Source organism: Boleophthalmus pectinirostris, unplaced genomic scaffold (assembly GCF_026225935.1).
Source record: "Boleophthalmus pectinirostris isolate CB_2022bp ecotype Guang Dong unplaced genomic scaffold, ASM2622593v1 HiC_scaffold_3, whole genome shotgun sequence".
In the NCBI taxonomy this organism is placed as follows: Eukaryota; Metazoa; Chordata; class Actinopteri; order Gobiiformes; family Gobiidae; genus Boleophthalmus; species Boleophthalmus pectinirostris.
In genome coordinates this window covers 29,560,005-29,586,136 of record NW_026571299.1, presented here as the reverse complement: position 1 = coordinate 29,586,136, position 26,132 = coordinate 29,560,005, and the positions used below count along the sequence as shown (strand labels likewise).

At 37.1% G+C, this 26,132-nt stretch overlaps 2 protein-coding genes across 3 annotated transcripts in view; both read left to right on the top strand.

Annotated features, from left to right (window-relative positions):
* The window catches only part of LOC110168443 (guanine nucleotide-binding protein G(i) subunit alpha-2-like), an 87,145-nt gene extending 69,241 nt beyond the window's left edge, over window positions 1-17,904 (top strand). For both annotated transcript variants that reach the window (XM_020933885.2, XM_055160073.1), the window contains 7 exons: window positions 1,010-1,151; window positions 6,130-6,290; window positions 10,621-10,749; window positions 13,857-13,986; window positions 15,347-15,500; window positions 15,987-16,195; window positions 16,661-17,904. In XM_020933885.2, coding sequence (XP_020789544.1) covers window positions 1,010-1,151; window positions 6,130-6,290; window positions 10,621-10,749; window positions 13,857-13,986; window positions 15,347-15,500; window positions 15,987-16,177 — 907 coding nt within the window. In that variant the 3' untranslated portion in view covers window positions 16,178-16,195; window positions 16,661-17,904. The remainder of the gene's footprint in view (window positions 1-1,009; window positions 1,152-6,129; window positions 6,291-10,620; window positions 10,750-13,856; window positions 13,987-15,346; window positions 15,501-15,986; window positions 16,196-16,660) is intronic.
* A 3,838-nt stretch (window positions 17,905-21,742) lies between these two features.
* LOC110168454 (PAK4-inhibitor inka1-like) lies at window positions 21,743-25,383 on the top strand. The gene is made up of 3 exons (XM_020933897.2): window positions 21,743-21,857; window positions 22,020-22,067; window positions 24,284-25,383. The coding sequence occupies exons 2-3, from the start codon at window positions 22,041-22,043 to the stop codon at window positions 25,256-25,258; spliced, it is 1,002 nt and encodes a 333-aa protein (XP_020789556.1). The 5' UTR covers window positions 21,743-21,857; window positions 22,020-22,040; the 3' UTR covers window positions 25,259-25,383.
* Window positions 25,384-26,132: the final 749 nt, after the last annotated feature.

Genomic DNA, 26,132 nt, shown 5'->3' with positions numbered 1-26,132 from the left:
TGACTTATTTGCACTTAATAAATTTCGCTTACTCTTGTGTAATAAACCACTCTCTATTAGGTGTTAATAGAGTCTAAGTAGCCATAAATTAAGCCCTTAAGCTCTTTATGTGTTCCCCATTCTAAAGTGATGATTTGATCATAGCTAAGAAATGACGAGTTTAACACAAATTAAAATGAATTTGGTCCTTATTCTAAAGTGGTCTCTTCTTCACACTTAATTCATGTATCGTGACATGCATATGAATAGTTCATATATGAATAGGTAGTTGTAAATAAAATATGAACAATTACGTAGTTTTCAAGTATATTCTAGTCTAGGTCACCTTTATCTCTGTCAAATGTATTAGAATATGCTTATTTGAATATATTTATTTGCTGTATAATATAAACGCTTTAACTGAAATAAATTATACTAACCCTAAAAGCATAATACATGGATTAAGTGTGTCATTTCTTAGCTACGATCAAAACATCTCTTTTAGAATGGGGAACATATTCAGATCTTAATGACTTAATTCGTGGCTAGTTAGACTCTATTAACACCCAATAGAGAGGGTTTATTACATAAGAGTAAGCTATATTTATGTGCAAATAAGTCAAAATTGCATTTCTAGTGCTACTAGTTCTTAACAACATTAACTTATTACCAAAAGTTTATTAGAAGCATAATTCATGGACAAAAATGGCCTAGTATCATGGTAATAAGCAGTAATAAGGAGTGTATTAATAGGAAAGTGTTTGTCAATGTCTAACTAATAGCAGAATAAGCTTATGTGGAAGTAGACATTAATAAGGGCTGAATAAATACAATTTAAAGACAAATTAACAATCTACAACTATGCTAATTAGCAGGTAGTTGGATGTTAATAAGTGTACCCTAAAATAAAGTGTTACCCAACATTCTAACATGGTTTAAAGCTCACAAGAATACATTTTGGACCTTTTAATTTTGGAAATATTTAGAAGAAATGCACTAATTAGTCTTCTGTGTGTGTGGTTGTGTGCAGGATTATCCACGAGGATGGCTACTCAGAGGAGGAGTGCAAACAGTACAAAGCTGTGGTCTACAGTAACACCATCCAGTCCATCGTCACCATCCTCAAAGCCATGGACCACCTCAAGATCAGCTACGAGGATCCGGCCAGAGCGGTACGTCTCCTGTAATTCATTCTTGCGGTGACATTGTGCTGGGGGTATCTCACCTGTTGTTGCAGTTTCAGCTGAGTCAGTTCTTTATAGTCAGATTGTTGCTGATAAATAAAGCACAGATTCAAGTCTAAATGATGATTGTTGATGGCATCAGTTGCAAAGTATCAATACCACTGTCGTCATGTAAGAGACAGAAGATTTAAAGGACAAATTTATAAGTTTTGACAATGTTATCAGGTTGTCAGAAGTAAAATCATATACTAGGGATGTAACAATAATCGAAATATCGTGATATAGTATCGTCAGAGTTCTCACAATAATATCGTGGACCTTCACAATATATCAAATTGCAAGTCTCTTTGCTTAAATTAAGAGGTATGGTACAGCAACAGCTAAAAAAAAAGACAGAACTACATAGACCATGATCCTTTGCTCCATTTCAGTGTAGACTACATGAAGAAATAAGTTCTAAGCACTTTTAAATCTTCGTTCTTTGGATTAAGTCTTGTCAAGGCATTTTAAGAGGAAAAAGTAGCATATTGATAGTTTTGTTAGCCTCCACAAAATATCGAAATAAATATCGTACTGTGAGATGTATATCTTGAAAATATTGCGTAAATATCGTAAGAGATTTGGATATTGTTACATCCCTAATCGTGAGCCTCCACATGATATCGCAGTAAATATCGTACTGTGAGGTTCATACCGTGACGATATCGTATCTTGAGACTTGGATATCGTTACACCTCTATCAGATACTAATCGATACTAACACTAATATTGAAACTAGATACTCATTTGAGCATCTCCATCTACAGGTTTCCTCACAGAGATAAGACACTGAAAACAAACATTATATAACAGTGTACTAGAAATGTGTGTACAATATTTTATTATGTTTTGAATTTAAGCATGATCGGAAACCAGGAAAAAGGCTGTTTTTATATTTTTGGTACAGTTTAGAGCTATATAGCCATTTTATTTTATACAGAATATGCATGACTATTCCCCGCAAACTTGTATTTACCATCACAAGATCATAGTCAGAAACAAATCTTGTCTTCTTACTAATTATAATGGCTTCCAACCAAGTCAGAAAAGGCAGGTCCAAAAAAGCTTTACACATTAAAATTATGGCTGAACCAAAAACTACAGATTGTTTTTTTTTCTTCACGTCTTGCAGTTTTGATTAGTATTACACTTAATATTTTAAAATCAAGATTCCGTAGTACACATTTTAAACATATACTGGCCTGAGGCATTAGCATTAGACATTAGATTTGATAGAAAAGTGATTTTTATTTTTTATTTTCTAAACTACATGGGTTAGTAACTTGAGGTTCATACCGTGACGATATCTTATTGTGAGACTTAGATATCGTTACACCCCTATCAGATACTAATCGATACTAGATACTCATTTGAGCAGGGGAAAGTCACATTCATGGGACAGAATTGAACCTTTCCTGAATAGCTTTAGAATGATCTTGAACTGTATCAGAACAAGTATAAGAGCATATAGACTAGTTTACACTATGGAACCTACCTGGAAAATCTCATTCTATTGTCTAAAGCAGGGATGTCCAAACTTTTTTCATCAGGGGCCACATATCTAAACACAAACCAAGCAGAGGGCTGATTGAGGGCCGTAGACTGGTGCTCAGTACAGTGAATAATTGAAATATGCATGTTTAACACATTAGAATGAGCCATCAGTCTTTATTCATGCTAAGATCATCAAAACCACACACTACATATTCAATATTAACTTTATCAAAGTAGATTTTCAAAAAACTTACAGTAAAAAGTTAGTTTTTAATTGTTGTAAGGTAATTTGGGCCAAGTCACCTGGAAGCCTGAGGGCCAAGAAAAATTTGTCCACTTACCGTAGATTGGACATGCCTGGTCTAAAGAATGAGAATATTATAACAAAGAATATACCTGGGATTCTATTTAGCTTCATTTTCACTTGTTTGTGTAATCCAGTGTATTTGTGTTTGTGTCAATTTTCCACAAATTATTGCGTCACAGGAAGAAGTCTAATGCAATTTTAAGTGCGTGGTTCTTATCATATTTATATTCATCATAAGACTTGAGCCCACTTTTGATGCAAATGCCACTACACTGCACTTTCTATGTGGTGCTACTTCATTTCAATGGAGAATTTGGGAAAAGTTTCGCCGCTAAAATATGAAATAAATTAGGTTGATTTGTGTAAAATATTCATGTACACCAACAAGTCAACACTGCACCAATTCTTTTGGAGGATTTAAAACGGCTTTGGAGTCCATATAAAACTTATTTGTTGATCCGCAGCTCCATGCAAAATAATACAACCCAAATGATAATGGCGGTGCCCAAAGCAACTTCCAGCGAATAAGTCTGTCATCTGAAGTTTAGTGCTAGTATTGGACACAAATGTGAAGCAGAATACATAAAAATATGGTGTAACATAAATAAATACAGAAGCCTCTTGTTCCTCTCCTCTCAGCTCAGCAGTGTATCTCGCCTTGAGCATGTGAGCCAGAGAAATTATGCAGAGTACAAATGTTATGCAGTGCGCTGTCACTTTAAATCATTTTATACTGCTACTGCTGCTGCCATTTGTGTAGCTCCAACAAGGCATAGAATAAATATAGCATGTACTAAAACACAGACTGCATAGAAAAAACAACACTGTAATAGATTTAAAGAAAAGAGGATGTTGAGTCACAAGATGGTTGCATGACTTTTGACATTTGCATCAACTAAGTGAATTCTATGCAAATAAAGTACTACTATTGCATAAACAAAACAGTATATTCCCACAGTTAAGAGAGGGATTCATTTATTTAAAGCTATCGTGTAACTTTCTAGAAGTAGAAATTCAACAGTGCAATTCCATGGAAATAAAGTTAAAATAAATAATAATTAAAGCTGTACTTGGGAACATTCTCCACAGAGAGATATGTTTTATGCCATACTGTGGAAGATTATATGATGCAAGCCCGTGAAAAGTAAGGACATGGTTTTTTGTAAGTTTTTCAGTGCAATAAAAACATCCTTAATGAAAAATCATATGCTTTTATGTTAGTGGCAAAAATGTTACATACTATGGCTTTAACATTGAAAACAAAAAATATGATCATTCCTACCTAGGCCTGTCACGATAATCACTCGACTTACAGTTCAATATAAAAGCTAGAGAAGTATTTCTGGTTGATCAATATTTATCGTGTGTACAATTTCTTTGCACTAATGGGAAAATTTTTGTATATTTTTTTTCTATACAGTACAATAATTATTTTATTTTCTGATTTCTGTGACTCATTACAGATGCAAACTGAGTTCTAAAGTGTTTCTTTTTGCTGTTTAGTTTGTTTGTTTTTTATGTAAATTTGTAGATATTGTAGATTTAGAATTTTTTTGTGGTGTAAATCTGCTCTTTGGTTACTGTATCATTGACAAATGAGTTGCAATATTATCGTTTAGTTCAACAATATATCACATTTACACATTAGTTATTGTGACAAGTGTAGCATTAACATTTGAGAGAAGACTGAATATGAAATGCTAAACCAATACAAGAATCAGACTTCAGAACATCAGACAAGCACATTAACCCCGATGGAGAGATTGGAATTGGGAGATATATTGAAATATAACCTATAAAAAAGGCAGTAAAAAGAGATGATTAAAAAAGTACGAATAAAACAAAGTTGTTTTATTACCGTATTTTCTCAATATTGGCATCAGTATAGTACCATGAAATTATATTGAAATTAGATATTCATTCATTCATAAGAGAAATTCATTTTATTTTGTAATGTTTTGTACATGACTACAGACATTTAAAGTACATTTTCTAATCCAGCAAAGGTACAGGGAAAGACCCAAAACTCTTAAGGCCTTATGGCCATATAGTTTTCAGCAGAGGACATTACATTGTTTAAATTGCTTTCTTTGTAATTTTATTTGCAGTTAAGTTTTCAGACCAATATAAGAATGTAACGCCACTCATAAGTGATGCAAATGTAGAGCATTGTTTTGAATGTGGACATGAGCATTCTTAGTGCAGGTTTAATGGCCCCTATGCATGCGCTGGAGTTGTGACCTGTGGTGCACTCAAGTGGAAGAGCACACAATGATTAACTAATACTGAGAAGAGCGCTAACATCAAACCGCTGTGTCCTTGTGAATGTTAAAGTACAGTCAAATGCACACAGGAAGTGGAAACATTACTCATAAACAACTTAAAAGGAGACAAGGCAGGGCAGTAACAGATCAAAACTATTTCAGTCACAATATTAACCTCACCATAATATTATCTACAAATATGTTGGTGTCAATTTTATTTCTATTAAACAATTAAAAGAAATTTGCCTGTCCAAGAACTTAACGTGCTTAACACAATAAAGTGGTAAAAAGTATTTTCAGAAGGCTAAATTGCAATGCATTAAGTCTAAGTCTTTGTTCATGCTTTATTAAGGGGATATTATGAAAAATGAAAGATGACATGCATGTCATCCGTACATGCTTGAGTAATTTTACTATCTCTCCTGGGCCCTATTCAAACCTTATGGTTAGCAGAACAGCTCTGTCCAATGCTCCACCCACAAGCCTTTTCCATCTCTGCTCCCACACCACAGTTCTCTATAAATACACAAGAAGATGATACAAAACAATACACTACCAGTTCATAAACCTGCTGTGATGTGCAGTAATTTTATTAGTGAAAAGTGCAACGATTTTGAGAGAGAGCGAAGGTGGTGGAGACTTGATCATCAAAAACAAAAATTGTGAAACATTATTACATCATTGTAATACAGAGTTTTCTGCCAATGTAGCATTTTGAAAACAGTTAAAAGTAACATGTAGATTTAAATAATATGTTAGCAGTTAATACCCCATACCAGTGTAATACTGCCTTTTTAAAGTGTCATGATTATAGCACTGTACCTTTTGTCTCTAATGTTCTGTGTATATTGTGTGTTTCCAGGACGATGCGCGGCAGTTGTTTGCTCTCTCCTCCACAGCAGAGGAGCAGGGGTCCATGCCTGAGGAACTGGCCAACGTCATCAAGCGTCTTTGGGCTGATGGTGGCGTGCAGAGCTGCTTCACACGGGCCAGAGAGTACCAGGTCAACGACTCCGCTCCATAGTGAGTCATGGTTCAGTCTGGTATTCTGCTCAGTCATGCCATAGATAGGGCAGTTTAACTTTACTTCTTTTTACTTTTTTCCTGGTACCAGTTCTTGACCAATACCTGTTTTTTGGTAGCACTTGGGCGGCAGTAGCTCAGTTGGTAGAGCATTTGCATTTGCGGTTCGAATCCAGCTCTCAACATAAACATCACAGGTTGAGCAGTCAGATCCATTGACCCACAGGTTGTCTGCTGTGATTCCAGCTCCCACAGATGAATGCTGTCGTTGTGTCCTTGGGCAAGACACTTAACCCACCTTGCCCACAGTGTCTGCGTACACTGGTGTGTGAATGTGCGTGTGAATGGGTGAGTGGTTCCTTGTTGTAAAGCGCTTTGAGTGCCTTGAAGGTAGAAAAGCGCTATAGAAAAATGTGACCATTTACTTCCTGAACAATGCTTTTTTCTATACCCCATTTTGCATTTAAGGGGTCATAATACACTATTTTCTGATCTGTGTTGTAATGTTTCCTCATCACAAACATACCTGGAGATTTGTTTAGTTACATTCACACATATTTATTACACAAACTCTAAGTTCTTCTCTCAAACAGAAAAAAATTTCCACCTTGTGATGTTTTTAAACTCCATACACCTTCACTAGAATTGTTTGGTTAATTTTAAACCTCAACTGAACTCAAGGTAAAAGGTAACTGTTAACTTGAAAACTATCATCTACATGGTGTCACAAGGTGGAACAGAACATTTTGAGCTTTGGAGATGTACACAGACTGATATTAAAGGACAAACATGTGAATGAAACAAAACACACCACCAGGTATATGTTTGAGGAGGTAACAACATTCTAACATGACTTAAAGCTCACAAGAGTCAATTTTGTGTAATCGATAACCTTTTTAATGATTATCTAGACCAGGGGTGTCAAACTCATTTTGGTCCGGGGGCCGTATCCAACCTACTTTGATCCCAAAGGGGCCAGATCAGAAAACTCATGGCATATAAAGCCCAAAAATAGCAATAAGTTCAAATATTTGTGCAGAGAAATGCAAATCTATTACAGATCTACAAATCTTTTTTAATTGATGAACTCTTTCTTTTACAAAATATTATAATATTATGGAACAACCCATAGTATGAAAAATGCAATTTCAACACAATGTTTTAACATTAACTTGTATGCAAACAGGAATAAGTCACTTTTTCTTGGAAAATCCTGCACTCGGCGACCACTTTTCTCATGTTTGACATTTTGCTGATGAGGGTGTCACGGTCAACAGTCAAAACAATCGTCCTTTAAGAGCATTTGGAAAGAGGCAAGTCTTCATTTGTGCTGCTCTGGTGGGAGGGGCCACGCACAGAGGCACTGGAGACGCTGCTATGCTAAGCACCGCAGAAAATTACCAATATTTTAATAGAAAATATAATTAAAATATTTTAGCAGAAAATCAACCGAGGGCCAGATTAAAGGTCTTGGAGGGCCAGATCCGGCCCCCGGGCCGTATGTTTGACACCCCTGATCTGGACTAACAAATAAATGTGCACAAATTATACTGAATACTGTTTATTCATTTGTGGTGCCGCTGCCTCCTAGTAACTTTTCTCTCCGAACACTCATCAGGCATCAAAACTTGTTATCAAAAGAAAAAAAATCATTACCAGTTTTTGGTTCCAGCCCCAGCCAAACCTGTGTATGTTCCAACTGTCATTCTGAACATTGGCTAAATACCCCAAAGCTTTTAGACACTGTGTCCAACTGACGTTCGCTTAATATTTATTTTACAGGCCTATGTATTTTAACACGATCAGAGAGTGACGTTTATGAGAATATACAGTTACATAGCTCATCTCAATATGTAACACACACTTTCTGGCTATCATTTTGTTGAAGTCATGTCAAGTCAAGCTGAAATTTGAAGAGAGGTTTAAAAGAAATATATTTTCCAATGTCTTAAATTCTAATCCTGTACTTTGCACCTCCTGTATTACTTTTGTTTAGTTAGTTCACATTTCAGTCTTTTCTCTGAAATGATGCTCCCACACTTGTTTAAAAAGTGCACTTTGACCTGTATCTTGATTTTTATTTTTTTTTAAACATAAATCACAAGTTAATCGCAAAGAAAGCAAAGATTATCTCCATAATTGTTCACCTGTCTAACCTGGTGTTAAAATCTGTGTGGGTGAGCTTGTGTGTTGAGAGCCAGAGGGATAAAGTGTAACAGGACCCAGAGAAAAACAGCCCTCATTGTGAAAGTGCTGCAGTCATTTTTGTTTAATACAAGACTTTAACCTGACACCGACCTGTGCGGAGGAACATGGAGGATATCCTGTCTACCACAAGCTTTTAGAACAACACTTTCTTCTCAGGAAAGTGCTCTCTTAACATTTTGGTTGGATTTCTGAGAATGCTTATGTGTGTTCAATCATAGCTTCCTGCACCACTACGTTTTTTTTCTAGTGGAAGTGCAGCTACCCGAATTGCAGAGTTGCCAAGTCTGCTACTTTATAGTGACTTCTTTTTTTTTTGCAAATGACTGTACTTGCTCCTCAGTGGCAGGTTCACATCATAAAAGAGGTGATTTTAGGCCTTTTTTTATGTTTCTTTTCCCGATCATAGACTCTAAGGCTTGGTTGCTTGTTGCTCTGTGGAAATCTGGCAACCGTTCCCACTTGTCTCCATGGATGTTCCACTGCATGTTATTAAAGTGATCTATCTTACAATTACTCACTGCTTATATTGCCTCAAGTGTCCTGGTGGCATCAGCTGCTCGTCTCCAAGGAGATAAATAAGTTTAATGCCGTACTCTGAAACTTCCCAGGCAAACAATATATGCAGGTAGCAGACCGTAAAGTATCTTTAAAGGTGCATTGTGTAATTTCTCTGGTGGAGGGTCCATCAGTTGCTTTTCTCCATGGAGATGTTATTTCTTTGTCTGGAATGTTTTATAGTATGGCATTAAACCTTTCTATCTTCATGGAGACCAAAAAAGACCAAGTTACAGGTCACATCTGTGGAGCAGCAACTCCACCCTTTTTTTCTAGGTATTTTAGAGCTATAAAAGCACCTGTAATGGAATAAATGTTGGGTAGAGCTGTTTAAAGTCATACTGGGGAACATTGCAGGCAGAGCAATGACAGTCATAGATCCAAGAGGTGACAGATTGCCAGGCTGGGGCCACTTAGTGCCTCCGCTCAGTTTAATTTCTCTCCAGTAACTAGGTCAGGAATGGGAATATACTAGAAGGTTCGCAAAAAACACAGAAGCGCGAGTCTGGGCACCAGCCAATCGAAGAACCATATATTCTGTGTTGGCAATGATTCCCGAGATCGAGGATTTACAGCTGTAACATAGAGAATGTTTGGTGAATTTTGTCAAGGGGAAAGACGTTATTGTCCTTCTTCCTATGGGATCTGGGAAAAGCTTAATATACCAGCCCTGTTAGCAGTGCATTACATACGTCATGACCAAATAGCAGCGGTTGGTTAAATGAAAAAAAAAAAAAACCTGCCTACCGTCAAGCGAACGAATCCTAACGCTGCGAGGTCAGACGGTTTCTACGAAGTGAAACTGTCTGATGAATCAGGCTAGGTGACCCCCTCCAAAAAGTTATGTAGTGCACGTTTACTTGCAATACTTGGCTAATTTACCAAAATAAAAAGATTGAGTAACTGAGAAAATCAATCTTGGAATTATTTTTTTTCTTCAAGATGCGACTTGTAACTTCTTTCCAAATGGTGAAATATTTAACAGTTCAGGTTAATGTGCGGTGTAAAAATAACCCAAACTAAAACCTGTGTGTCTTTTATAACAAAGCTTTCAGGAAGAGTGTGTCTGCTGTTTTCACTTACAGATATTTGATTAACTGATAACCAAACAATTACCCATTACCGGCGTGCGGTCTTTATTACTATAATCTAATGTTATTGGATTATTCTTTGTTCTCCATAACAAATGGCCACATCCTACAGCAATACACAAACATATGGCAGATTGAATGTTGCAGGATGGTGGTGTTTTACCTACCTGGATTGTAAATTATAATCACCACATAATCTATGGTGTAAGGCTCCTGCTTATTGGTCTAATTGGTTGCCGTGATAAACTTTGATAAACTTTGCTTACCGTTCCAGATCGATTGCTCTGTATCAATAAATGAGATGTTAGATCTTTCTTCAGAGATTTTTTGGTTTAATGTGTTACAATAACTAAATAAAAATAATAACTAAACTAACTAAAGCCAGAAGCTAAAATGTAATGAATAAATAAAAAAGCACAAATAAAAACAGTTATGATGTGATGAATATTTCCTAATTTTCGGTTTGTGTTGTGCAGTTACCTGAATGACCTGGAGAGGATATCCAGACCGGACTACATCCCCACACAGCAGGACGTGCTCAGGACCAGAGTGAAGACCACAGGCATCGTAGAGACTCACTTCACCTTCAAAGACCTGCACTTCAAGTAAGACTCTACTGCTACTGCTGCTTTACTGCAGTGTACTTTACTTTACTTTAGGGACTGTATGCAGCCTGCACTTCAAGCACAATTTTAACACTGAGTTTAGACCTGCAGTGTCAAAATTGCACCAAATGCCTCTAGTTGGACTCATTTGCATTTCAGGCAGACGCTTGAAACCCGACGCGCAGCGATTTTTGCCAGAACTTCACATTTTTAAACTCTGCCTTTACTTTGATGCTCAAGAGCTCGAAACGCACAGCCAAAAAGTTTAACCTAGACACACGTCCCTATAGACTTTGCATGTAAGCCTGACACCCCTGGCATCGCTGTCTGAACGAACAGTACAGTTTTTACTAAGTTCTAAAGTTCTAAAATCACAACTAAACTCAGGATTCCAGTTCCTTAATCTGTATATAGAAGTCACATATAATTTCATTTAGTATATTGACAGACCAGGCCTCATGTGAAAGCTCAGAACCTCCAGAATTCCCTCACTGAGCTGCAGAGGCTGCACTAGCACTGAGTCATGATTGTCTACAGATGCTGGGGTTTAAGTAGTGGCCATTCAGATCAGAGAGGCGTTTTAGGTTTAAACCAACTGGCTTTCAGCATTGAAACTGGAAACCCAAATGAGACTCATTCTGATTGGATAATCATCTTGAAACCAAAACACTAAATTATAACACAAACATCATTAGCTAACATATCCAATGTTTCTGTAATTACAACTAAATCAGCATTATAGTTGTTATCAGTAAAGTGACAATTAAATTTGTGCATGTTCCATTTACGTGCAAGGAACATATTTTTCTGACAGTCTAAACATTGATGTAGTAAAGTAGTGTAAGTGCTGTAATTTATTTTCATTAGGCTACTCAGCAGTACTGTCAGTTTATACAAGTTTTGACCCTTGAGGACATTATGGTTACTAGGTAACCGTTATGAAATTACCTTGCGTATGTCAGCCTCATTTGTTGTGATTGGAGGTAAAGTGGGTTAAGTGTAGTCTTTGTCTGTAAATGTGGCACAGCAGTATGTAATGAAGTCAGTGTATGATTAGGGATGGATAGTATATCACTCTAAAACACTCTTTGAGACATTCTTTTTAATACTTTGCACCAATATTTAGTTGTAGAATCAGCTGCCTGTCTGCATGAGGTTTCAGTATGTTTACACAATCATCATAAAATACAACTCATTATATCATGTATCAGTATGTAACTTTTTTGCGAAAAATAGACCAAAATTAATACAAATTTTTCATTTTTGTTCACGTTTATTGCAATGAAAAACATAAAACATGTGTCCTTAATATAATATTCCATAGTATGGCTTGAAACCGATCTATCTCCATGGACAATGTTTCGAAGTATGGGTTTAACTTTCTATTTCCACAAAATTATATACTATCACTTTAATCTGTGAACCTAATGACAATTTGTGGGCTTTTCTATGCAGGTTTTAAATCTTTAATGATGGGTAACTGTACATCAAGATAAGCTGATTTCATATAAACTGTGGCATGACGTGACTGCTTGGACAGCCCTTCTCTGTAATTTTAAGCTTGAGTAACCATGACGATCTGCTTAATTAGGGGGTTTTGCGGCATTACAAATATTTGGTCTCACAACGTTTGATTTATAAAGGATTCATATCTGTGGTCAATCCTTATCTACACTACATTACACAGAGGTATTTAATCTGACTAGGACTTCAAAATATTTACACATTTTCAAAGCCTTAACCCTCCCTCACGTCTTTTTATTTGGACATAAGAATTAAAACTATGCGTCTGCAGTTTGTCTTGCGTGTAATAGTCACGTCTTCAGTACTTCTACCGGATATCATTGAAATCCCTGAGCTTACATTTGGCTGTAGCGGCCTCTTGAACATTCAAATATATTTTATCTTGTGAGCGCAGCACCAAGGGGACGGCTAAACACAAGTATGGCACTGTTGTAATAACTTCTGCTTACTCAGCCTTCTCCATCTGAAAAGGCCAACCACGTCATAGGAGAAAGTTTGCAATTTCTTTTTGAACTGGAGCTTAAAGGACCAATATTACGTTATGTTATTTTCTCATCTATGTATAATGTTTTTTCTTCATCACAAACATTCCATAGAGTTGTGTTTTGTTTCATTCACACATGTTTAACACACAAACCCTGCATATTTAGGCTGAGTTCTTTTCTCAAACAAAAGACATTCTGTTCCTCTTTGTGATGTCATGTAGTAATACAGGAAGTGCTCCAGTGTTTTTAAACTCCATACACCTTCACTAGAATCATTTTGATAGTTTCAACCCTGGAATTTTAATACTCTACTGAACTAAAGGTAAAAGGTTAATTGAAAGCTACTGCTTCATGAAATCACAAGGTGGAACAGAGCATTTGGAGCATTAAAAATGTAGACAAATTGATATCAATTATTCAAATACATTTGAATATTTGGTCTATTTTTGATGAGGTAACAACATTATTACATGGCTTAAACCTCACAGTAAATTGTGTGAAATATAGAGCCTTTTAAGAAAAGAAAATGTTTTTTTTATATATATAATTTATTAACGATTAAAAGTGCACTGTGGAACCTTTCTAGTCTAGACTGTCCTCTGCTTATCCCAATGTTAAATACATGTGATTTTGACATGCATTCTGACTGTGAGTGAAGTCACCTCACCGCACATCTGACCTGTAAACTAGCCTGATGGCATCACCTGCTTGTCTCCGTGGAGATATATCCGTTTAATTACTGTGGGACATTTCTGGCACAGCAATAACATTTCCATGGAAACAACCAGATGCCAGAAAATAAACAAGTTGAAAATGATGGTTGATTTCGACATTGAGTAAAATTTATTGGCTAACTTCTGCTTTTTAAAACACTTCCTTTTTTATTATGCTACGTTTTTGTTATCACTTTCATTTAACTGTAACGTGAAAAGTATGTTTATATTATTATATGTTTTAAGTGTTCTCTAAGTGAAGTATGAATAATAATACATCTATTTACTATAAACCCGTATATAGATTTTCTTCTCTGAGATGTGTTCCACTCTTATTGCTGACATTTGTATGAATTTCTGAGACTTCTTATGACCTGTTTTTCAGGATGTTTGATGTTGGCGGTCAGCGTTCAGAGAGGAAGAAGTGGATCCACTGTTTTGAAGGAGTCACCGCCATAATATTCTGTGTGGCCATGAGCGCGTATGACCTGGTGCTGGCAGAGGATGAGGAGATGGTGAGGATCTATGGGCTACATGTGCCTCATCAATGCTTTTTCACTTGTAGAGAGTTCTGCAGTTACGTAGTACATTGTGTCATGCGCCATTTGGCTACTTTTAATATGTACCACGAATTAGTGGCTTATACAGGATGTCCAAACTGGCCATCAAACCAACTTCACTTTAGACTTACTTAGGCTTAGAGTTACACAAACTTTATTGATCCACAAGGGGCATTATATGGACACTGTAGTCCTCACATCACAATATAATATAATAACAAAGAGCAAAAATATACATTGTAAGAATAAATTCAAAATCAGTAGCAAAACTGGCAAGAAACTGGTGTCAAATAAGACATAAACTTCATTTAACTATCAGGCTTCCTATTGAGTAGTCCCAAATGTTTTTTTTTACTGTAAGTTTATAAAATCTACCTTTTTATAAACCCAATATCAAAACATTGCTTTGTCCCCAAATTTCAAAGCCTGTCTGGTGATTCACACTAAATAATAATGATGTTTTATATTCTTTTGGTGCAACAAAAATTTAGATTTATCAAGTTTTATCAAACCTATAACCGGAAAATATAGGAAATACACACAGAAAATCCATTTGGTGTTACTATACGAATAAAGGATACCATTGTCTTCTGTTCAGATATAGAACTGAACAGCAGCTATATCTCCCATCAAGTAAATGAATTCCGATTTCATGTCTGTCTTTGTTGCATCTAAAATCTTTTCCACACTATTATTCACTCTCCTCCGTATCTGTCCAAACCATCTTAAGAGACACATGACTTTCTCTGTAAAAACATGAGTTGTTCATTTATGTGCATAACCCAAAGCTATAACCCTTATCATTTGTGCCACTGTATCTAAACTGCACATCACTGGTCTGCCTTCACGTGAATACATTATGTTTTTGCGTACCGTATTTTCCACACTATAGGGCGCACTCATAACCCCATAAAAAAACGACTGCACGCCCCACAATCCAGAGCGACCGGAGCAGACAGTGACCGCACCAGCAGCCACAGTCATCACTCCACGCCGACGAGGAATGGAACGGAGGAACGAACTGAAAAAGCGACTGCAATGTGCCACTTCTAGCCACAACTGAAAACTGAGTCACTGCGAGTACGCCGACAATCCAGCGGTCCCAGACAGCTCCCTTTCTACACGCCACAACTGAACAAAGCCCAGAGTCACCGCCAAACAAAATCCGACTGACCAATCTGACCAAACTGTTGCGTTTCATATAAAGTCCAGTGCGATTTATTCGTGAAAAAAGTTCGAAAATAGACCATTCCAAATAACCCTATAGTGCGGAAAATACGGTACTTATGATACTGATTTGTTGTGTTTCCTTCAGAACCGTATGCACGAGAGCATGAAGCTGTTTGACTCCATCTGTAACAACAAGTGGTTCACCGAGACGTCCATCATCCTGTTCCTCAACAAGAAGGACCTGTTTGAGAAGAAAATCCAGCACAGCCCTCTGACCATCTGCTTCCCTGAGTACACTGGTAATGTGTCTAATGTGTTTTTAAGATGAATAAACTCTTAATGGGAAATCATATACAGGGTCTTAAGTGAGTAATGAAGATAAAACGTAAAGTTAATTCTATGTTAAGGTGCACTGTAACATTTCTGGTGGAGGGTGTGCCTTGGAGACGTTATAGCTTTTCCAGTAATGTTCCACGGTATGACATTAAAGTAATTTGTAATAGTTTAATGCTGAAATATGGATGTTTATTGCTCAAAAACCTTGAAAGATACGCTCTGTTACTGAGAGAAGGGTCACCTCTGCTCGGATCTGACCTGTAACTGGGTTCAGTCGAGATAGAGTAAGGTTTGTGGAGATGTAAGATACGGTTTTCAGTTTTGTTTTGTTTTTTTGTGCTATAAAAACATCCTAAATAAATACAACATGTTTTTATTTGAGGTTATTTTCTGGCTCAAAGGTTACACGTTGTGGCTTTAACCCTATCCCTCTGTGCCCTCCTGCCCAGGCCCCAACACCTATGAGGATGCCCAGGCCTACATCCAGGCCAAGTTCATGGATCTGAACCGGAGGAAGGACACAAAGGAGATCTACCCTCACTTCACCTGCGCCACAGACACCAAGAACGTGCAGTTTGTGTTCGACGCTGTCACCGACGTCATCATCAAGAACAACCTGAAGGACTGCGGACTCTTCTAACGCTCCACACAAGCACAGGTGAGGGGGAGGGTGGCACATGTAGATGCTACTGCAGTCATAAAGTGTTTTCATCAAATCCATTTCTCAACTAGACATGTTTGCCTGGCCTCATACTTTTTAAAGGTCCTATATTACACAAAATGACTCTTGTGAGCTTTAAGCTATGTTATAATGTTGTTACCTCATCATAAACATACCTGGAGTTGTTTAGTTTTTTTTGTATGAATGTGCCACATCATTAACTGGCCTAAATAAACTATTTACTCTTAACTTACAATCTATTTTAGTACACAATAAAACTCTTTGTTCTACTTTTTATTTTCATCAAAGAAAAAAATATACATATATACTTATTTTTGGTTGATCTAGGTTTTATGCAGAAGTATAGTTATTATTATTGTTATCAAACCAAATGTAACTCTATAAATATTAGTTTAATAACTCTTCAAAATGTTAATTTGCATTTCTCCCTGTTGTTTTCAGATTACTTGAACAGTTGATATTGATGGGGAAACCGTGCACTGGCTCCAGCTCCGATCTCCACTTTTTCTAAACAGACTGAGACCAATCCTGCACCACACACATTTAAGACCATATTTTATTATTTTATTCTTTATTTCTTGAGTGAGAGGAAGGATTTTATATATACCGTACATTCATTTTACCTTTACCTTGATGTGCAAATTATTCTACTTTTAATCATGTTATTTTTAAAAAGAGAACGACGATGTGCAGATATGGGACATTGTAACATTTCAATGAAATATTCATGTGTTTTTATATAATGTTTACAAAAAATCATAGTTGACCATATTGTATTGTGCATAATGGAAATTGGAACAGCCATTTTCTGCACAAAATTATCCAACATTCCAATAAAATATTTCAGAAAACCTGTCAGAATTGATGAAAAATGTCAATTGATATTTTGCAGCTGATGTCATCAACATTCCCTGGGGGTTTGAAGCTAACTAGAGGCACTGCTCTGTCTTAAGCAAGTTAACTGATTGACTGAATTGACTTATCTGAAAATAGAACAGGAGAGCTGATTTGTGCTGTTAAGTCTTTCTCAAATGACATTAGTCACCAGTTAGCTAACATTAGCCAACAGTTTTTCAGTTAGTCACTCACACTTGTAAATGGACCATGAATGCTTGTATTGACCACAGGCTCACACAAATGTTTGTCTAAATCAGTTTTGTAGTGTTTCTTGTTCTCAGACAATCTAAAAAGTATTTGGCAGTGTTTGCTAATGTGTGCATTGCATTTGTAACTGCAGAACATTCAGCCATAAACATAGATGCAGTGCATCCCCAGCGTGATGTCACTGCAAATTATCAATTCTATTTCAAGTGTGTATAATTTAGTTCATAATTTTTTCATTTCTGTTGCAGTATGTTGTGCCTTGACTTCAGTTTACAATGACTCCTAATGTAGGCTTATATTCCCTGTAGTACTGTCTGACCTACTGTTCTCCTCTACACATTTTATTCCTCCATTTTTCTGCTTAGCACCTGTCAATTCAGTATAGTGATTATTAATGAGACGATATCTAATTCAGAAAAAAAGGTTAGTGTTTTTGGTAAATATTAAATGCTTAAAGTCCATTTATGGTTTAATTTAAATAAAACTAGAGATCACCTGCAGTTGTATGACTTTACTCTCATTGTGTTGCATACATACTTTGTACATTGAATTCTGATCATGTATTAAAATGCTCAACTTTGCCTGTTGTTGTTTTCTTAATTTACATATGTTTTGCATTTAATTTCTGATTGTGTTAAAAATAACAAACTTTGCATAATAATCATAAAGCAGACAGCAGTATTGCTTATGAAAATATTACACCTTTTTATACTTCTAGTATTACATTACTATTAAAAAACCGTAGTAATAAATTGTTACCAGAGGTTGAACATGCCCTTTCCGTAGGCTTGGAAAAACTTTTTTCCACGAGTCTTTGGCGCCCTCTAGTGGCTGTTAGGACTATTGTTCTTCTACTTCAACCTCCGCGCTTTGTATGGATGACAATGGGCTAATCGTGGATTGTGCGGTTTATTGATTTTAAGAAACAACTTTTATAGCTCTAGTGGAGTAACACATTATGTTCTAAAAATGCCCACATACTTTTAGGTGAACAGAACTCTTTTCTTTTGCTTTCAGGTAAAAGAACCACCAGGTGGCGCCCCAAACTCACAAAATCCTAATAGGTCACCCTGGTGTATAACTTTCTTTTCTTTTTCTTCAAACATAGTCTCCATAAACAAAGTTATAATGATAACAAGTAATGGTAGTTCTCCAACTGCTTGAGAATAGAATAGTTAAATTAAATACTAGTATGATATTTAATAACCTACTGGGCAAAATAAGTGGGCTATATTTAAAAAGCATTTGATCACAGTATTTTCAGCATGTAACTCTTTTACAACTAAACAATAAACAATATACACCCATATGATATATACAGTAAAATCCTTCCGTAGAAAACTAACTAGACACTTGTTTGTCTTGAATGTGGTAAATGAGTAACCCTGGTGGCTGGATGGGCCAGTGGTGCAGACTGGCAGCCAGTTTTCAGCAACCGTCAGTCCCAGGGCAGCTGAGTACCTCATACCATCATGTATAAAGAGTGAATGAGCAAAGCAATGTAAAGTGTTTTCCCCCAAAGCACTATATACTAACATATAGGTCTAGCTACTATTTTGATCATTTTACATTTGGAGTATTTTCTATCTGTGATTGAAAAAAAAAGATATGTACAATGGGCAATATCAAGTGAAGAATGACACTAACATTTCTGAGGTTACAGATTAGATTTTAGAGGGATAAAACCACCTTTGGATGTGTTTAAATGCCATATTGTGGAACATTCCAAGTAAAGCAAGAACATCTGTATGGAGACAAGTAGGTACCAAACCAACTACCAGATAAGTTCCATGGAGCACCAAGTATAAAAAGGATAGCTAATAGATTATTTTAGTCTTGTTACAGGTTTAAACATGTTGACAACCACTTCTCTATGTTAATGTAGCACTCTGCACATGAACCACTGACCATCAGGTATAGAGCCACTAACAGCTCATGCATTTACATACTCCTCATTCAGTCACTCTTACAGGCCTGAATACAGGGCTGAATACAGTAACGACACCCATTAACCTGCACCACACCGCTCTGACACTGTTTGTTTACACTAACGTTCAGGCTCCGACGGCGGCACCAGGAGTATGAGCCCGGATCAAATCACCTGCAAACGACTGATAGGATTAACGTGATGGTTTGGTCATTTACATTTATAAGAGCTAAACTAAGTGATGCGAGGTTAGGGCAGGCCTGGCGCTGCTGAATATTCTGTGGATTTTGTTTTATACTTCTTTCTTCAGTTTTTAGTGAAATATATATTATAAAAGATCAAATTACATTTAATGGGAATTCATTGATTTATTTAATGATTGATGCTATATCATGCTCAAATGTACTTGTATTCTAATGAAAAGTCACCCCAGCACACTATAGGTCACAATTATATTTATTTTAACTAAATAGTTTCAACTGCTGGACAGACGGAAAAGAAAAATTTAGATAAACACAGCTTCATATAGGTGATTGATAATTGTATAAAACTCCTTGTATAGATTAAGACAAGAATATTGTATTGTTTAGGGACCACACACTCGCCTTTTTCCCAATAACACATGGCCTTTTTGTATATGATTTGAACTGTGGAGTAATTGGAACTTCTGACATGTTAGGACAGTTACATAAGAATTGATGGGTAACTGTTTGGCATTATAGCAATCATTTCTTTTTTCTTTTCTTTCTGCTTGTTTTTTTCTGTGATGTAGGCTATACTTGGAACAGATTTCAATCTCAGCATCTGTCAACTGGACTCTTAATAACAATTCAAAATGTTGCACTGTAACTGCTCAGATCGGGCTGGGCATTCTTTGTTAGTTAGTTTATTTTATTTTATTTATTTCCACCTGTAGTCCCTGGGCAGGCTGACTGATTGTATTTTTAACTGACTTTAGCAATCAGCTCTTTTTCCTGGAGACCTAAGCAGCATGTTTTGGGTTGATGAGGGAAACTAGACTGCCCAGAAGAGACCCATCCGGATTGAAGCCAGAACCTTCTGGCTGGTGTTAGCCACTCAGCCACCGTGCTGCCTATGTAATAGGTTGTGATGAGTTTGTGTTTTGGTTCTGATCTATTCCATTGTAGACTATCTCAAAAAGTATATTATCATTACTGCTTGAAATCTGTGCAGTAGGACACAGTGCACACTTAAACAAATATGTACCCAGGCAGCATGTCATTTGTCTATAGCATATGCAATTTTAGTGACTTTTTTTGCATTTGACATGGGATTAATGGTAACTGGACAGCAGGTTGTGATATGTTCATAAGACATATGAACTTTGGTGGCCTGTGTAATTGCTCAGTGGTCCAGATATCATCCACAGGAAGAGAAAAAATCTATTCTATCAAATGAAACTTTTGACCATGTCACAGAACTGAATTTTTCTTTTGCTATTTGACTTTGACTGTTAAGTGTTTTTAGCATATCAGAACAATGTTATTGCTACAGTAATGCACTTGGATAACTGTTAGGGTGTATACAAGGGATGTCAAACTCAAATTCACATAGGGCCAAAAAAAAAAAAAAAAAAAAAAAAAAAAAATGGGACTAAGTTGTGGGCCAAACTACATATTTATTGAAAAATGTCGACAACATCTGCATGTTTTCTCTTCTTTTGAGATATGTAATGTTAAACCTTTTCTTATTAAAATAAATCTTTAATAATAGTTTTGCTTAAACAATGAATCCAGAACAAGCATAATATAAAATAATAACAACATTTTAAATAAATAATGTCTCTATGGTCCATCTGAAGGCGACAGGCAGCTCTAATACATATCTGATATGATCTCACGGGCCAATTATAATTATATTGCGGGCCAAATTTAGCCCCCGGGCCTGAGTTTGACATGTCTGGTGTATACCAAACACGTTGTTTAATAACAACTCAAAATATCCCACATCTGTTCATCTGGACACAGTTTTGCGTTTGAAGGCTATAAGTTTTGACTACCTTTATTTTCAACTATTGTTAGGTATCACGAAAAGTGTCATAAAACGTAATAACTCTGAGAAACATCACTGCAAACAAATAGTCCAGACAGCAGGTAACTTGACCACGATAGTATTACTGATCTTAAATTAATGAACGAGTGCAGTGACCTCAAAGAGCAGCCTCATTTATCAAGTCTGGGATCACCTTTAATCATTGTGGGTTATCAAGTAGAAAGTGTCTTCATCTTGGTCTATCTAATCTCCCGGTGCATTCATCTTCATTTAACTAATCACTTACCCTCCTTTCCGGCTCACACACTTTTCTTTTCTTGTCTTGTCTTTTTTGTTTTGCTGTTTTGTCATAAAATCCTTGGGGAGCTTTTACGCACGGGCCTGTAGTCCGTGCGCTCTGATTGGCTGCTGTCGCCACATGTCGCAACAAGCGCGGAGGTGTAAAAGGAGGCGAGAGGGAGCAGAGCGCAGAGCATTCACCACATCTGCATCGTACACGACAGTCAGGACTAACGTGCGCACTGACGTCTCTCCGGAGCGCTAAACGTTCATGGGAAAAAGCGAAATTTCTCTTCCAAAGCAGTGAAGTAACACGTGAGTATCTTGCATTTTCTTTGCTATGAGATTATTTCTAACAGGTAGACTTTCTTTTTAACAGCGTAGGCATTATTGAACTTCTACTGAAATGTTTTAAAAATGTGTTGTTGGAAATTCTTGCTTACAGTAAAACTAAAATCCCGTATTTTTGTATTACAGGGTTGGAACCTTGCTGCACAAATGAAGGGGAAAGATTTTGACAATATGGTAAGTGCACAACAGCTTTATTCACTATGTAGCCCTAAATAGTTGCATTAAATTACACACACCTTTATGGAGAAAACGCATAGTATCTGGTCGTTTGAGTGACAGCTGGAAAAAAATGGGAAAACAATAGGAAGCAATGGCAATGCATGAGTAGCGTACAATAAAGAAACACTGCGTAACCTTTTTGTGCTAGCGGTTTTGCACTTTATTGCTTCGTAGCTTCACTTGGCTCACATGTTACTGTGAGAAATTGCAGCTCTATGAAGTGCTTTAGTGGAAATTGTGCACCAACCTGGTATTAGTGGCAAATTTTGGAGAATTTAAATTACTGGCTTTACATAGGCTAACTATAATGTAAGTGGCTAGGTTAAATCTGGATCCAGCATCGTTCTCAGTGTAAAATAAACCCACCCAGTAAAGTAGAAGAAATTGTTACTGTACCAGCCTCTGTTACAATGTTTTTCACTGACTTCTTAAGCATTTTTATAGCATTTATTGGCAGTATATTGACATAAAAAGATATATGGCTGTTTGTTTTGATTATGGCCAGTGATGGAATAGATTAACAGACTAGAAGTATTCAAGTACTGTACTTAAGTATACATTATAGGTATCTGTGGGCTACTTTTTACTTTACTTCATTACATTTGAGAGCAGGTATCTGTACCGATTGTAGTCGATTTTTTCATGTGATACTTAAACAATTTAGTGAAAAATACTTTATGGCTTTGTTATGTGTACTTTTATTTAACAAAATTTAGTACTTCTTCCACCCACTGATTATGACTTTATGTCCAGCAAATATGTAAAAAGCAAGATATTCTGTTTTAACTCATAATTTTAGTAGTAGTAAAGGCGTTTTTCTTCCCCCATGACAGCTCCCCTCTCGCTCAGACAGTCACATGATCTCTCTGTGGTCTTGTGTATGTTTGAACCAAAAGCTCACCGGTTAATCCCAGCCAATCAGTGCCGCACGTTTTGAAAGGAAACAGAAGTATTACAGCCCTTTACTCTGTCACTGCTGAATTTCATACTTCTTGTTAAAGGGCCAGTGTACCATTTAAGCCACTTGTGTACCTATTCTTTTGAACACCGTTAGAATTTTAGGCGGTAATGTCCGTAGTTGATCCACACTGTTGTTCTAAATACAGGGCGTTCACGTACAGTTTGTTTTGTTTCTATTGTAAAATCATCTGGTAGCCGCAGAGTTTTGATTGGGTCACGATACTGCAAGCCCCGACCTGCCCGCCAAAAAACTTGTGATACTTATTCACTCATGTACTCATTCATGTTTGTAGTAATTAGTTGGCTTGTTTTGCAATATTTGGTACTTTCCACTTTACTACATAGTGTCTTGATGTGTTTACGTATAACATTTTGACCACTTTGCTTTATAATCTCAAAGTAGCTTGCCCAAATTAGTCCAAAATAATTATCTGTTAAGAATATCAAATATCCTGGTATCCACAATCAAAACAAAATAAGATAAAATCACCTGGACGTCATTTAGAGTCTTGAAAAAGTACAGAATTCACAAATAAAGTCATTGCAACTAAAATATATTACTCTCTAAATTACTTGATTAATGATGATGATTGTTTTGATAGAAAGTACAGTGGTAATGGAAAGCAGCTTGGCCAGTACAATACACATAATCTTATAATAATAAGTTAATCCATTTATTATTGTTATTGCTTACAACAATATAAATAAATAATAACGACTATGACAAAGTACACTCAAGGCTGTAGTCAGAGTTAATGATCAGAAATTACAAAGTGCTGGATAGTATTTTTACAGTTACGGTTACAAATAGAACATTGATTTTTATTTGTTTTTTTATTCATTTAATTGCTTATTGGACATTTTACATAGATTTTTAATACATTTATTCATATATTATTATCTTTTAAGGAGTAATAATAATAGTATTACATAATACTTTTATGTAACACGTCTTTACATGACAAACAGAAAAAACAAAATGAAAGCTGGTTTTGATGAGATGAGTCAGGGCTTTTTAAAACATGGTTCCTAATACTAGTATGTTTAGGCAGGAAGATCCAGAGTCAGTTAGTGTAGGTGGCAGGAGACAGGATTTTGGCATAAGCTATTCACAACCTATTTTGTGTTACCATCTGTTATCCATGTTTGTCTATCATGTGGTTAATATTGATCCTTTATACTGACCCATCTTTTCTCTCTTTTCTCCTCAGCATTGCCTCCGCGACTCCAGCGAGTGCCTGAGAGAGCAGATGCAGTACATGATGCGCTCCCTCCAGGACCTCAAAAACCTGCGGAGAACCTGCATTGACACCCCGCGGCGCCCTCTCTCCCAAATCACCAACCTCCAGTTACCAGCTCTGGCTCGCCACTCCGCACTGGCCCGAGCGTGTCAACAAAGAGCCATACAGCGAGAACAGCGCGCCCAGTTCCGTATGTCCGACGCCAGCTCCAGCACGTACGACTCCGCGTGCTGCTTGGCTAGTGCGCTGGAAGAAGAAGACGAGGTTGAAGACGCAAGCAGGCTCAGGTTAAGCTTGGATCTGAGCACGCCCAGTAGCGATCGCAGTTTGGACTTGGATTCCGGTTATTCGGAATCGTCTTGGCAAGAGGACACCGTCGTGCTTAGACGAACCAGAAACGTACGTGTGTCTTCTTCCGCTTGCCTGCGCACCAACAGAGCACCTAGTGGTCGGATAAGGCCAAAATCAGCTTCCGATTGCTTGGAAAGTTGGTTTGGTCTCACCGAAGACTGGACGAACTCTTTACTCACGCGGGGGCGCAACAGGCAGCCGCTAGTCTTGGGGGATAACAGTTTCGCGGACTTGATTGAAAACTGGATGGAATTGCCGGAGTGCCCAGAATCTGCAGAGGCCAAGCAGGCTCCGAGAAGGACTGGCAAAGGGTTTTTCGTCAACATGAAGAGGAAGTTGGCGGGGTTTTCAAAAAGCGTGGAGGATAGGGTGAAAATAAGGCCACATGATGAAGGAGCAAAAGCCAACAGAGCGGCCAATGCCAACAAACGCATGTCGTGTCCAGTTGTGCCGATCCAAAGTAAAACACCTTTTTTCCATCAGTCTCTGTCAGGCATTAATGAACTGGACACTGGTTTCTACCACTTTGCTGGTTTGATGAAGTCTGGGAATCGGCAGCCCATCGTATGCAAGGACATTATTGGCTACGTTTGACTGAATCTCACTCAAATATACTGGACAATGCATAGAGTCACTTTATTTTTTATACCATGTTCCTCACACATCATATTTTATTACTATTATGCAGTTATGCAGTTATTGTCAATAAACACTATTTAAACCTGTACTTTCTGTGTGTTTCATCTACTTTTTCCAACAATCAATACATGTTTTAACGGGTCCATACTATACCATTTGTTCCATCTATATTGTTCCCTGATCAAAAACATACCGGGAGTCATTTTGTTTCATTCACACATGTTTAAGACACAAACCCTGCATATTCTCAAACGGAAAACATTCTGTTCCACGTTGTAATGTTTTTAAACTCAATACACCTTCACTAGAATCATTTGGAGGATTAGTTTTTTCATTTTTCGATTTTGTATTTAAATGAATAATAGAAAAAATGGATAACGGTCGTTTCCCGTTTCCGTGACTTAAACTATGCTGCTGGACTGAACCAGGACTAAACCAGGTCTAAACCGGTTTCACTCCTCAGTCCTAGTTCAGTCCTGGTCCGGTCCCGGTCTCAGTCCTAAACCAGGAATAAACCAGGACTAAACCAGGACTGAACCAGGACTGAACCAGGAGTGTCGGGACTGGCCCGGACGTGCACCTGCGTAGACTGTCAGGTGATCAGGAAACCAGGACCAGGCTGGGACCAGACCAGGACTGAGACCGGGACTCAGACCAGGACCAGACCGGGACTAAGACCGGGACTGAGACCTGGTTTAGTCCTGGTTCAATTCTGGTTTAGAGCTGGTTTAGAGCTGTTCAGTCCTGGTTCAGTCCTGGTTTAGTCCTGGTTCAGTCCGTATGCAGCGCAAAAGTCCGGCTTCGCAGTTTAAGTCACGAAAACAGGAAA